This window comes from Lacerta agilis, chromosome 2 (assembly GCF_009819535.1).
Source record: "Lacerta agilis isolate rLacAgi1 chromosome 2, rLacAgi1.pri, whole genome shotgun sequence".
In the NCBI taxonomy this organism is placed as follows: domain Eukaryota; kingdom Metazoa; phylum Chordata; class Lepidosauria; order Squamata; family Lacertidae; genus Lacerta; species Lacerta agilis.
The window spans coordinates 65,682,831-65,696,730 of record NC_046313.1 but is presented as its reverse complement, the minus strand read 5'-3'; the positions used below and the strand labels follow the sequence as shown (position 1 = coordinate 65,696,730).

Genomic DNA, 13,900 nt, shown 5'->3' with positions numbered 1-13,900 from the left:
AAGCAGGAGGGGGGCCAGATCGCCGTGGGCTTTGCTCCCAGAAGAGGGGGGGCTGTTTCCAAGTCTGAAGCCAGTGTAAAAAGTTTTGACTGTGGAGCTGTGTTTTGTCACGTCGCCTGCACCTGGTCTTTTGTTGACGTGCATGGCTGAAGATAAGGGCAAGGCCGTTTCTCACAGCCATCAGGTCACGTGCCCAGCTGAGTGTGAAGGATGGAGCCGAGATAAGCCCTACTGTTGTGATGCAGTCACCGAGGCAACGCTGAGAGAGGCCAACCCTGGTGAGCTGCGTGTGATGGTTGCCATCGTCATCGTTCCTCCTGGTGGACATGTGAGGAACTGCGAGTCTCCTTCTACAGAGCAGTTCAACGTACTGGCTGCTGCAGTCGAGAGGCGGTTTGTGACTGTTGGAAGCAAGAGACAGTTTGTCGTCTTTGAGACAGTCTCTGCAGGATTTAAAGGGACAGAACTGGCGTTTTCTTTCGTTGTTGACATAACTCTGTATTTGTTTATATCAAACCTTCTGTCCAATGTTTTTGCTGTTTGTTTTGTGATTATCACCTGTTCTGCTTGCAGGGGCCAGAAGATGCTTCTACGCGTGAAAGGCAGCCAGGATGGGCTGTTTGCTGTTAAGAAGCCTCAATCCAGAACAGGGGGAGGTGGCGCTGATGGAATGTTTGCTCAGCGCACCAGTGTGCCCGTGCACCACTTATGTTTACGTCAGTGGCACAAAAGGCTGGCAAATTGCCACTGGGACAGTGTGCTGAAGCAGCCTGAGTTCTCTGAAGGGTGCAAGTTAAGGGCATGTAACAGCTTTCTTGATTGCAGGGTTTGCAAGGTCGAGGAGTCGACATCCTGCTACCCCACGTCTGAAAGGGAAACCACGCGTCCCTTTTCCCTGGTTCATGTGGCTGTTTCTGAAGGGATGCCAGAAGCTAACCTGGGGGGAGCGTGTTGTTCTGAGTGTTTGGCTGATGCTTTCTCTCACCACATGTGGTCTGCGTTGCTCAAGGAGGCAACTGAGGCAGCACCACTGGTTGCAGTGGAACAGCAGGTTTCTACTGGAGTAGGCTGTTCCCAGGTCCTCAGTGAGAGGGGGAGTAAGCACAGTGTGACTAACCTGCTTTCTTCACAGGTATGTGGTCTTGCAGAGAGGCAGCAAAGGATGCTGCATGCTGCCACTGAAGACATGCTCTTGGATGCAGAGCTTCCACAAGGGTTCTGGGTGGAACTGGGTGGCAGTGGTCCAGGTGGACCAGCCCCAAGAGGGGGTATTGCTGTGACTTTGGCACCTGCTGGTGGCTCGGGCCGACTTCCCAGCCATCACCAGGGTGCAGCACAGCTAGGGGCGACTCCCAGGCGAGAGCCTGGGAGTGCACCCGCAACTCCTATGTCAAGGACTAGGAGGCAAGCCACGCATGGCGTTTCTTTGTGTGGCAACTCTTCTCCAGGAGAGCCTGGCACAGGTCTCATCCCGGAGCAAGAGGGGGGTTCTTCAGCAGTGAAGCAGGAGCCCAAAGGCGCGCCAACGTCATCCTTGGGTGGTTCAGCTAGGGTGCACAGGCGCAGCAAAGGTGTAGGTGAGATGCCTGACGTCAAGGACGTGCAGGTGGAATCCAGTGCAACTGGAGCAGAGGGAGAACCTGAAGTGGTATCACAGCAGTTTGCACGATCCACTGAAAGGATTCTGCCCGAAAGGTTCACTGCCACTAGCGTGAGTGCTTGTTTGGTTCAGTGTGAACCGGAGAGCCTTGTGGAGGTTCAATGGGTATCTCAAGGAGACACCCAGAAATGGCATAATGCCATGGTAGAGCAGGTAAGCTCAATGAGGTCTTTGGGTGTGTTCACAACCACGACGCTTTCAGAAGGTCGTTGGGTGTACAGACTCAAGACGGCAGCAACTGGAGAGTTGCAGTGCAAGGCTAGGTCAGTAGCCAGATGCTTCACTCGGGAAGAGGGGGTCAAGTGTTCCGAGGTACTGGTCGCGACTCAAAGCAGCTTTGAGGCGAGCCACTTTGGTTTGGATGCCTGTTTGGATTCCGACCTGGATGAGGAGAGGTACGAGGTACCTCCGCCAGGGTTCGAGGACAACGGGCCAAATCAGGTGTGGAGTTTGCACGAGGCAATCACTGGCTTGAAGGAGTCAGCCAGAGATTGGTCCTCAGGCGTGCAAGAAGCTTTGAGAAAGCTAGGTGTCAGCCAGAGTTGTGCTGATAGCTGCCTGTTTCTGGCAGGAGTAAGCCCAGAGCAGGAGCTAGTTCTGCAGTCCGGTGCGGACATGCTTTACCTGGTGGAGACCAGGGGACAGGTGCAACGGTTCGCAGAGGAGCTTGGTAGGTCTTTCCAGCTCAGGAACCTAAGCCCTGTTGGTGTTTACCTAGGTGTGCAGGTAGACAGAGCCGAAGACGGTAGTGTCTTGCTCAATCAGACTGGCAAGGTAGTGCAGTCGTTGAAGAAGTGCAGAGTGTCTGAATGTGCTAATGTCAGAACACCCATGGAGACGTGTCTAGGTGAGGACAGTCAGACCGGGGAACGCTCTGAGTTCGAGAGCCCCGAGGTGTTTAGGTCAGCTCCTGGGAGGCTGTTGTTTCCTTCATGGTTGAGCAAACCTGACATAGCAGTTGCTGTGGATCTGTTCAGCAAGGTGGCTGCAAATCCCAGTATGCATGCCTGAAATGGCATGGTGAGAGTGCTCCAGAGTTTGCAGGAGACTAAGGAGTTTTGCCCGGAGTTGTCAGCTACCGGTGAGCCCCAGCTCACGCGCTGGTGCGACGGCGGTTGGGCAAATTCCGAGGACAGGAAATCTGTGTCTGAAATGGTTGTACAGTGTGGAGGAGCTCTAGGCGGGCTGAAGTCCCGGTGCCAGAGCCTCATTGCTCGTTCTCGTGCAGAAGCCAGGTACAGTGCGTTGTCAGTGCTTTGCAGGGAACTGGAGTTCTATAGGTGTTTGGTCCAAGAGATCTGCGTTCAGAGTTGCCTACCCGTGATGGATTGGGAGGACAACCAACTCTGTTTGTTGGTGGCAGAGTCTGGACAAGTCAAGGCCAGACCCAAACACCTAGACGTTCTCTTTCGAGACGTGTGCGTTCAGACTGGCTTGGAGAAGCTGAAGTACTGTCCTGGTCAGGTGAACCAGAGGGTTGGGTTCACGAAGCCCCTGAGCTTCCAACGTCATGGGGAGTTCTGTGAGGGTTTGTGTGAGGTAAGCTGCAAGCTTACAACGCCCCTGTGTGCGGGACAAGAGGGGGTGTAGAGGTTTGGAGCTTTTAGAGTTAACAAGCTCAACCAGGTTGTCCCACCCACAGGAGGAAGAGCGTCACCGGATGCTCTGTGTACTGTTGTACTGTGTAATGTGATACTTTCTGTTTCTGTTGTCCGGAGAACGGAGAAGGGAGAAGACGGCAAAATGTCTTGCGTCTCTCCAGGAATGTAGATTTATGCCTTGTAAAATAAAGCTTCTAGATTAGAAAGAAGCCGGACTCTGTTGTCTGTAATATGCTGGCATGCACACAACCCGTTGCGTGAGAGAAGATAAGAAAAGAAAACTCTGCTGAATAGCACAGGAGACGGCAGCAAGGAAAAACGCTTCAGGCAGGTACTCGCAGGTACGCGCAGCGGAAGCGTGCCGGGCTCCAGTTGTGCTAAGGTTGGTTTGAAGTGTTTCCAACAATCAAAAAAACACTTCAGTCTCCACTTAGGGCTGAAATGCATGTGCACCCTTATGTGTGTTTTGTTTTAAAAGCAAATAAAAATAGAAAGAGCCACAAATAGACTTTCTGGAATCTAACGAAATGTCTATATCCTCGGCAGTGGCGTTTGTCGTGCTATAGCAGCAGCATTAATAAGGATGGCCACAATGCTTCCACTAAGGAGATGGGGGCAGGGGAAGCAGTTAAAAAACAAAACGGTGAGAAAAATGGCCCAAGTCAGAAAAGCAATGGGAAGAGACGGGGAGAAGGAAGGATGCTTTGATCTCTACATCACAGCATCCAACAAAAAGTCAGTAGAAGTTTATCTAATGCGTTTTTATGCAGCCCTTCCTTTAACAAGGAGATTGGGGCACGTGGCCCTTCCTTCCCACTTTGGGCTGATGGCTAGAAGCCGGCCCAAGGTCACCTGGAAACAGCATTAGAAAATCAGATAGGTAAGCTAGGCACCAAATTGCACCATAAATCTAGGCTATGGTTGCCGCAATGGAATGTCTGCCCGCAAGGGGGCTGGACTAGATGACCCTTGGGATCCCTTCCAACACTACGATTCTATGATCTCGACTACATCGCTTGATAGTAGCTTCTGCTCTTAAAAGAATTTGCTCGTCCCACTATGCAAGAAGGAGAAACACAAACAGTGGAAATGGAATTGACTGTGGACTAAGGCAGAGGATTTTAAACTGGCGCCCAGAAATCTCCTCGTACTCATCCAGTTGCAACTGGACCCGCACCAGTAGCAAAATGCGCTTGGCGAATTACGAACACGGCCCGGAAAGTATCACACAGTCAAGTGAAGATCTGGGTCTCCCAGGTCTCAGTGCAACATTCTAACCTTCCCACCACACTGCAGAATGTCCTGTTCCTGCCTGAACTGTTCAGCTATGGCCTCTGGTGGAGAAAGGGGGCTGCCTTGCATTGGGCAGAGAAACCGCATAACACGATTGGTACCTTTGGAATGAATGGGGCTGATAAATGTTTAGCTATCTGTATGAATCCAGAGCGGCTCTGTGTCCCCTTTTCCCAGGTGACCTTGTGGAGCAGCCAAGCCTAGCACTAAAAGCAGAGTCACCCACACTCACCTCCGTTCGAACAATGGGTAGCTAATTTTAGTAGTCTTTAGCCACTGCTAGTTTGCCGCCCCCCCCCCCGTCCCGCAGCATGCCCCAAGCTAGCAGCTGGAGTCAAACATTTCCAAGGGCACCTGCAGGCATCTGAACTTGAGTGGACAGGAAGAGATAGAGCCTTTCACAAATGACATGGATGTCTGGCAGCCCTATCACGTGAGTGGGGCAGAAAAGCTCTGAATTCCCCATCTCCAAACGGAGCAATTAGGCTACTAGCAGGGGCTGCATACAACTTATCCCCGGAATATAATTGCTCCCCACGGGTGGGAATGGAAGGAGATCAGCAGCAGCTGTTTTCCTTTCACTAAACAGAGCCCCACTGAGGTCCTCCCAGCAGCACAACCCACTATTGCCACCAGCAAGCGGTGGGTGAACCTGGGCTTCCCTTCCCACTATTTACCGGTATTATTGTGTTTATACCCCACCTATGCAAGGAGCCTACAGTGATGTACATGGCTCTCCCCTTATCATCCTCACAGAAGTTCTGAAAAGAGAGGCGGCAGCAGCAGAGAAGAACTTCCATCCAACCCCACCCAAGAGCATCTGGATCAGGCATCCCCAAACTGCGGCCCTCCAGATGTTCTGGCCTACAACTCCCATGATCCCTAGCTAACAGGACCAGTGGTCAGGGATGATGGGAATTGTAGTCCAAAACATCTGGAGGGGCGAAGTTTGGGGATGCCTGATCTGGATCTTTACTGACTCCAGAGTTTCCTAATGCCTGCAATGTGAAAGGGGGCATGAAATTCTCCTAAAAGGAGATAAGTTACACCCACCCACCCACTTAGGAGGGGGAGCTCACCTATTCCACGGCAGCCATCAATTTTACTTTTCTGTCTCTGAGTAAAAATAAACCACACATGCACACAATACTCGAAACATGACCAGCTTGTGTTTAAAGAGACGCCCTCGCTACACCTTCTCCCACCAGGCCACAATTCAAAAAGGAAGCCTTCTGTACTTATGGCTTCTGGCTTATCCCAAGTGCCTGCAGTCAAGGGAGGGCTGAATGCACCAGGCAACAAAAATGTTTTAACCACTAACCAAGTATCCATCCGCAGCCAGGGCCACTGCAAGCATTTACTGAATAGCCCACCAATAGCACCAGGTTTCTGCAGACAGAGCAGGAACAAGACACCAATCCCTGCTGCCTACCCCCACCCCCAGCCCTAGAGTGGAAAGGGAGAGGAGCAGACCCCCACCCCCAGCGCCACCCCCCTTGTGCAGCCCCTGGCCCATGCACATGTGTTTCTAATGCACCGTGAGCCCCAGGGAACCCGTGTGCAGAAAAACGGCACCAAATTCCTTTCTGATCGAGTAATGGGCCCCAGCAGCCTCTGCATGGGGGAGGGGCAGCTTGGACCACCAGACCCTCGGCAAAGGGGAGGGGGAGGGAGGAAAGAAGCACATGAAACCTCCTCCTTTTGTGGAAGGGGCAAGGCCGGAAAACAAAGCTTGGCCTGAGGATGGGGAGCGTATCTAGGGATTCTCAGAGAAAGCAACGCAAGGACTAACTGTCATCAGGCGGATCGCAGCTCTGGGTCCGTCCGTGCCCCCCCCCCTGCGCAACTTGCTCTGGATTCCCCAGTATTAGGCGCAGCCTCTGCAGGCCTGCACTCCAATGCAATCCGCACCTGCGCAACAGGGAGCATGCCTTACAAAGAGCACATGGGCTAATGTAATCCCAAGGCAATGGAAAACCAAAATGTGGGCAACTGTCTCTCATCCAAGGTCCACATCTAAGCACTCCTCCCCACACACTTCCCCCATGGTAGCCCTTCCCTGCTAGCTCTCTGGGCGCCAGCTTCCAAGCAGGCCCACATGTGCCATCCCTACGGCTGGAGATAACAGAAAGCACAATTCAGACTGGGCTGCTTCCTCAAAGGCTGCCAGTGGCCTGCCGTTTTGCCACCGCCCTGGAGGTCCAGTCTTGTAGAAGGTCACAGGTGGATGGGAGGCGGCAGCAGCGCCAGAGCCGAGCCAGCATTTTCCACCCCACCCACCCAGCGCAGAGAGGGAGAGAGGCCTTTGTCCTTCCTCCACCAGCTGTTTTTTTCTGCCATGTTCAGCACTTTTGGTGGCTCTCAATCAGGAGTCGCTCATGCCAGGTGATTGAATGGATGCCCCACAGCCCAGTAAGCAAGCACTGCCTGTCTGGGGATTTACTGCTCCCCACAAAGGTAGGCAGGCTGTCTCACCCCAATGACCTTGAGCTACAGGAGCTGGCCAGGTGCCCCCCCTCCCCACTGGATTTCTCTGGAGCCTGGATTTCTCAGACCACATGCGCTGGTGCATTGACAGCTGCTGGCCCTCCAGGGTGGGGCTCCCCACATAAAGAAGTTATTGTTCAGCCCCGCCCCGCCCCTTCACCCCCAGCTGCCTCACACAGCTCCTGCCAGGGAACATGACCCAGAAGAAGGGATGAGCAGGCTTCTTCGCCCCGTTTCCTAGAAGCCCAGGCAGGGTTTCCTTTGTGCAAAAGTTCAAGCCCAGATTTCATTTTTAAGTGCCAGGGCTGAATCCTGGAACATGCCTCTGTGCATATGCCATGTGTCGTCCCTATGCCCTACTCGGCCCAACCACACATTTAGAGTGAAGCAGCATGGCTTTGGATTATTAGAAATTAAACACAGGGTGAAGGCAGGGCGGGGCTTTTTCATGCTATGTCTCTGCACGGTCTGATCTTAGTTATCCACTTTGATGGTCTGGAGATTTTTTTATTCTCCAAAGGAGCAGAGCTCCCCCTTGCACATTGCACCCTAGACCTACAGAGACCACCCACGTGCCACAGCTCTTGCAAGCTCAAGCCGCGCTGGAGCTGGGGAAAACTCTCCCAGAAAAGGGGAAGCGACTCAGAGGGAGCCAGAAAAGAGAGTCAGAGAGAGCCAGGAATCTCCACTTGCAAGACGGTTTTAAGGACAAGGTACTGGGGGTCCTCTTGCAATGCTTCAGAGAGCAGGAGTGGGCCACTGGCAGCTGCACAAGGTTTGCCTTTGATATTTGTTACCTTCAAATCCTGTTCTCCCAACTCTAGGCTCAAATCCCAGAGGTCCCCTCTACACATTTCCTCAGCTGCATGGCTTCCCAAACCCCACCCAGTGACTTGGCCTGCTCCAAAGGGCAGCCCAATCTTCCCTCATCCATAGTCCACATCTATCGGCCCCACTGAATACCCTTTCCCAACCCTCTCCTACTGAGAGTTCAGCGTTCTTCTGCTCTGGCCCTTGCTGATGCCGTTGCCCTTTCTCTTTGCCATCAATTATTTTCAAAGGGAGAGATCTGGGCACAGCTAATTGATCAGAGGCCTGCCCTGGGCCCCCAAAGTGGGGACAGCCTCCAACCATGACAAGAGAGAAAACACCTTGGAGGAGCACATTGCATGGGAGGGGGGCGGGAAGCACCTTCACCAGATGGAAGGGACTTCCTTTCTCTCCCAAGGCCAGCTTGATGCAAGCACTTCTGCTGCTCAGGAAGCAGCAGCAGACACAGCAAGCTTGGCCAGCCAGCAGAGATGGGATCCCAGTGGCAGGGTAGTTGAGTTGCAAAAATACACGCACACAAGGTGCCAGGAATCTAGATTCAGGTGGGTAGCCATGTTGGTCTGACACAGTCGAAATAAATAAATAAAATTGTCCAGTAGCACCTTAGAGACCAACTAAGTTTGTTTTGGATATAAGCTTTCGTGTGCATGCACACAATTTTTATTTATTTTATTTTTATTTATTTCAAGGTGCCAGGAAGGCAGAGAGAGACTCCAGTAGGAGGTAAGAACCAATTCGGTGTGGCGGTCAGAGAAGGGGAAGCCGATGTGGTCCACTCCGGATATTGCTCCAACTCTCATCAGACTCGGCCAGCACAATCAATGGGCAGGAATGATGGCAGCAGAAGTCCAGCAACATCTGGAGGCACCACACTGACTCCCTGGGTCAGGACAGGACTAGGGAGCTCAGATTGGAATCCCTGTCCAGCCACAAAGCTAGGCCGTTGGGTCAATCCCTCTCTCTCCTTCTCCCCACCTTCTCTTTAACCCACCTTACAGGGTTGTTGTGAGGATAAAATGGAGAAGGAAAACCAAGGATGCCACAGAAAGCTTCTTGGAGGAAGCATGGGATAAAATAGCCTGAATATGATAAAACAGAGATAGCTCGCACAACAATAGGAGTAGGGGGAAAAGTCACAAAAATGAATGATAATTATAGGAAGGGGGTGAGGGAATCTGGGATTCATAGTAGGAGAGATTTTAGTAATATTTTCATGAGGGAGGTGTAAAGTCAGCTGGTGCAGTGAGTCTGAACAGTAAAAAGCTGGTTAGGGGGCTAGATTCCCAATCCAGTCTCTGGCCAGCTTGCAGCATAGTAATTTATATCCTGCATCTGTGGAGGCGGTGGGGGTGGTTCAGCTTCTTCCTCTTCAGACTGACACAGGGCAGAGCACTAAAATCAGAGTAATGCTATAGAGCTCCTTGGCAGGAATATTTTTTGACTCTGATCCAAGATATGCTGAACCTCTAAACCTTTCTCTGCTCACTTGGAAGATCTCTTTCACAAGCCGCTCAGAAACTGGGGCTAGATGCTAAATAAGACATAAAAGGCTAGTAGACCAATTGCTAAACCGCTAGGGACATTTACTCCACAGAATCTTATTGGCTGCAAGGCTGGATTCTAACCCGGCAATTGCCAGACAGACACCATCTTTTCAGAAAGGATCAGATTCAGGTGAGTTGAGGGCAGCCCTCTGGTGAGCAGTTCACCAAGGGGGCACTAGGTTCCACTCGGGCTGGATTCCCTTTGTGCTCTCTTCTCCTTAAGAAAAGAAAACATTGCCCGGGAGACAAATCCATTAGCACACCCAGAGCACTTAGCCCACTCAGAACACTAGACAACACTGCAGAAGCGACCCCATTTTCCATTCAAGAGATTCCCCCCCACCCCCGTTTGAGGCCCTGCCAGCAGTACTGATTATTTTTCCCATCACCTGTGGCCGACATCTGCCGATCACCGTCTATCATCCCACAATGACAGTCCATTGTCCTGGAGATTCGGGTGCCTCAGCATTGGGTGCCACTCATTTTGCTTGGCTCTTCCTTCTCAATCTTCCCCAATAATTTCCTATGCACCATCATTGATAACCAAACCATTATTGTACTCCTATGTCCCTCTATATATTTTTGGACTCCAGTTCCCATCTGCCCCAGCCAGCATTGCCATTATAGCCAGGGGTGATGGGAGTTGTAGTCCAACAACATCTGGAGGGCTCCGACATACTGACAATTTTACAGTAGGGAGGGGGGCAGGGAGGATAGACAGGCCCCTGCTTCTAGGCATTTTCAATAGGTTAAGTCTGAAAGTGGGGAGACTACTTCCTCTTCACTCTCTGCCTTCCTTAGCTTTCCTTTGTCTTTGAGGGTGACCTGTCCTCCCACCTCTCAAATTCATGCCTTTCTGAGCACACAACTGCACCCCCTCCACCCACACTGCCATCTCATTTGTGTGTGTGTGTGTCCCACTTCCTGCAACCACCACCACCACACATACTATGTGCCCGCCACACTCCTTGCTGTTTGCATATGTGTGTGTGTGTGTGTGTGTATCATTTGTGGGATGTGTCTCCAGCTGAACAGACCAAGAGGCCTGGCTTCCAAGCTGGAAACAAGAGAGGGGTGTCTGAAGTGCCTGGCCTTTGAAAGAGAAGCAAGCAAGCAAAGAGGAGCAGCTGGAGACCTTCTGGTCTAGAAGGAAGAGGAAAAACCGGGTGGGGAAGAGCAAACTACAAAGAAGCAGGGTACCTCAACTGCAAAATAAAGCACTAGGGAGGAGGGGAGGAAAACACATAGCAGTGCAGAGTTTACTCCATTTACACCAGCAAAGTTATAAATTGTCAAGCTGCAGCAGGTATGAGTACTGATGAAGCTTTATCTAAAGAGCACAACCAAGCTCTGTGACTCCCCACAAGCTGACATGGAGTTACTAAGAGGCATACCAGGACCACTGCCTCGTTCCTCTGTCCCCCCTGTAATCTACGTGCTGCTGATGTGGGCAGCTCCAGCAACATTGTGAAAGGAGATGCTGAAAGGAAAGCAGTTGTGATGGGTTTCAGCTTCTGAATCAGAAGGTTTATTATGCCGCCCAAAGGCGACTAGCTTTTGAAAAGACCTTGTCTCTGAAGGATGCCACACACCTGCAGACCCCAGGTTAGCAAGGAAGGAGGTCAGAAATAGCCGCTAGAAGTGAAAGTGGTGGCTCACAGGGAGAACAGCACTTTCACATCGACAGGGCACTTTTTCATTTTTTTCATTTTGGCCTTCCGGAGACAAATGAGCTTTCAGCAACCTGAGTGGGAAGATAAAAACCACAACAGCCAATACAGAGAGCAGAGCTCCTGGCAGACAGAAAGGGCAGGGTGTGGTAGGGATAGTATGAAGTGGACCCAGGAGATGCAAGAAACTATTTGCAGAGAGAGAAAACACTGCGTGTCAGTGCAGACTGAGAAAGTGAGGATCAGGGCAGAAGAAATCTCATAGGATTTCAAATTCTGGGTTAGCAACTCTGGAAGGAGAAGGGAAAAACAACAACAATTCTCCAAGCACACTATGGACTTGGTTTCTTTAAGAAGCATAAAGTACATGTCATTTAGGTTTTTAAAAAGTAAAAGCATTTCCTAAGAGCTGCTCTGGAACAGACCAGGAAGCCTGTGGTGGCTCCAATTATTATCAGTCACACACAAGCACATGTACAGTACAAAGTGATTTCCATTATTCTTTTTAACCAGCTCATCTGCATAACAAGGTATGGGCTGTCTCCGATTCCCATTTTACAAATGGGGAACAGATGCCAAAAGTGACTTGTTCAAAAGCATCCCACAGAGGCTATAGGTGGCCACTGTTTTGAACCTAGGTCTAAGCACTTGTGAATAATTAGTCCCCCTTGTGGTGCATATTAAGGACCAGATTAAGTGCTCCATAATTGCAGGGGGAATTAATCTTATAGGAGACAACGTGGCAAGTGCTTCCTGGCAACTGAGTCCTGCTATCTTATGTTTAGGGAGCATCACTCAAGCCCTCTGTGCAATTCTGCTTCAAACGGAAAAAAGAAGTCCAGAAACTGAACTACCGGGGAGAAACCTTCAGTTGCCTGGGCCATTGCTGCAGATATGGGTGCTGCTTCATTGCTTGCAGGGAAGTCTCAAGGCATGAGGAAGGCAAAGGAAACGTAGCATAAAGTCTCTCAAGAACCTTCTGCCTCTCACAAAGTGTGAACATTCATTGGCTGGGAACGCCAAGTATGCAGGCCTCATTAACAACCCCCAACAACCCCCCCACACACTTGGGTGACTGCAGAAATGGAGCACATGTCTATTGTTTGGGGCTTTGTAGGAGATGGCTCCCATTTCATCTCGGGAGGCAGCCTTCAAATCAAGGCTTCCCCATAGCAGCAGGCCCAGAAAATCGCAAATAAAAGGTTGTGCTGAAAACATCCCCCAAGTCTATTCTGGGAAGAGCCCCTGTGAGCAGGGATGGGCCTTCGCAGCAGCCACCACCACCTCCAAAGAGAAAGGAGAGCCCCTTTGCCAAAGAGACAGGCTGGCCTGTGCACAGCCAGGCCCCGGCAGCCCAAAAGAAAAGGATGCGACACTTGGGGGCCCTCGACGCCTCCTCCTTGCGTGGGGATGGCTGCCTGCGGAGGGCCCCCTTGGCTCCTCTCTGCCTCTCTCCTTCTCCTCCCCTCCAACCCCACCTCCTCTTCTCCTCCTCACAGCCCACCAGCCCCTCCCCTCCAGACCCCCTCCCTCTCGCCAGCCCCACCTTCCTTTGTGTAGCGCGTCTCTATCAGATAACTTTCACCCCAAAACTGGAAGAGAAGAGAGGCTGGTACCCGGAGGCGCGGGATAAGCGCAGATGGGCACCGGGCGCCGAGCTGGACGGCCCGGGCTGGCTCGGGAGGGCGCCGCAGGCGGAGGAGCAGGTGGAAGAGGCACCGCGCGGACCCGCCCCCGCCGCATCCTAAGCGATGCGCCCGGGGATGGGGTGCGGGGAAGGATACTGCGGGAAGGTGGGGGAAGAAAGGGGGCGCGTCCTGGCACCAAGGAGGCTCCCACAGGGCTGGACCCCCTAATTTTAGGGATGGAAAACGCTGTCGGGACTTCTCTGAACTGCTCCTCTCCTCTAAAATAGCTCCGTGGCGCTCCAGGGCGGGACGCCGCTCAATATGCCCCCTCCGCCCTAGACTCTGAAAAGGCTGCCGGAGCATCCTCGGGCTGTGCCCTCCTTGCGCCCCACAGGAAAAAGGCCTCGCCCCAGCTCCCGGGCCTGGCCGCGCGTTGCCAATGCACCATTTTGGGTTGCTAATGGCTTCTCCGCCCCCCCCCCAGCCCCCCAGCCATGTCCCAGGTCTGGGAGGCGAGGAATCTCCAGGATCACTTCTTTGGGGAGAGGGAGGGTGGTCGGTGGGGGGGGGAGCGCTGTTGGCGACTCCCCGTAGAAAAGCGGGCGGGCAGACGCCGCCCACGCCCCCCTGCACAAAGCAGTGGCGGCAGCCAGCGCCCCCCTCCCCACCGCGGGGACAAAGAGCCCGCTCCCCCGGGGGGGGCTTACCAGTCGGTGGGGCTGTCCTCGCCGATCACCTCCTGGTACGAGGCCAGCAGCTCCAGGCGGTTGGCGCCGAAGCTCACGCCAGCCATGCCGGCGGCGGAGAGAGAGGGATGCTGCTTTCCGGGACGTCGGCGGAGAGGCAGCGAGGGAGCCGCGCTCGGATGGAGACAGGCCGCCTGCCTGCTTGCCTCGGAGACACTGCAGCAGTAGCAGCCGAGGGAGGGAGCCGGGCGGCGCGGGGAGGAGAGGAGGCTCCGCCTGCTGGCGCACCCGGTCCTAGCGCCGGCCGCGGCTCAGCATCCCCCTCCCGCCCCTCGGCCGCCTCTCCAGCGCCGCCGCCGCCCACCTCCTCTCGATTTGTCCACATGTGGGTTGCCTGGGATCAGCCATCTTGAGCTGGATCACTTCAGGCACCACCACGTATCTGTGCGACGGCGGCTCCCGCTTACATTCGGGCCCGAGGGGACAGGGAGAGCCGAAAG

At 53.1% G+C, this 13,900-nt stretch overlaps 1 protein-coding gene across 4 annotated transcripts in view; it reads right to left on the bottom strand.

Moving 5' to 3' along the window:
- Positions 1-13,646, bottom strand: part of DBN1 (drebrin 1) — a 44,006-nt gene extending 30,360 nt beyond the window's left edge. For 3 of the 4 annotated variants that reach the window (XM_033140467.1, XM_033140466.1, XM_033140468.1), the window contains exon 1: positions 13,422-13,619. In XM_033140467.1, coding sequence (XP_032996358.1) covers positions 13,422-13,507 — 86 coding nt within the window. In that variant the 5' untranslated portion in view covers positions 13,508-13,619. Of the gene's footprint in view, positions 1-13,421 lie in introns of all 4 variants that reach the window. The other variant, XM_033140469.1, reaches the window with a different exon arrangement.
- Positions 13,647-13,900: the final 254 nt, after the last annotated feature.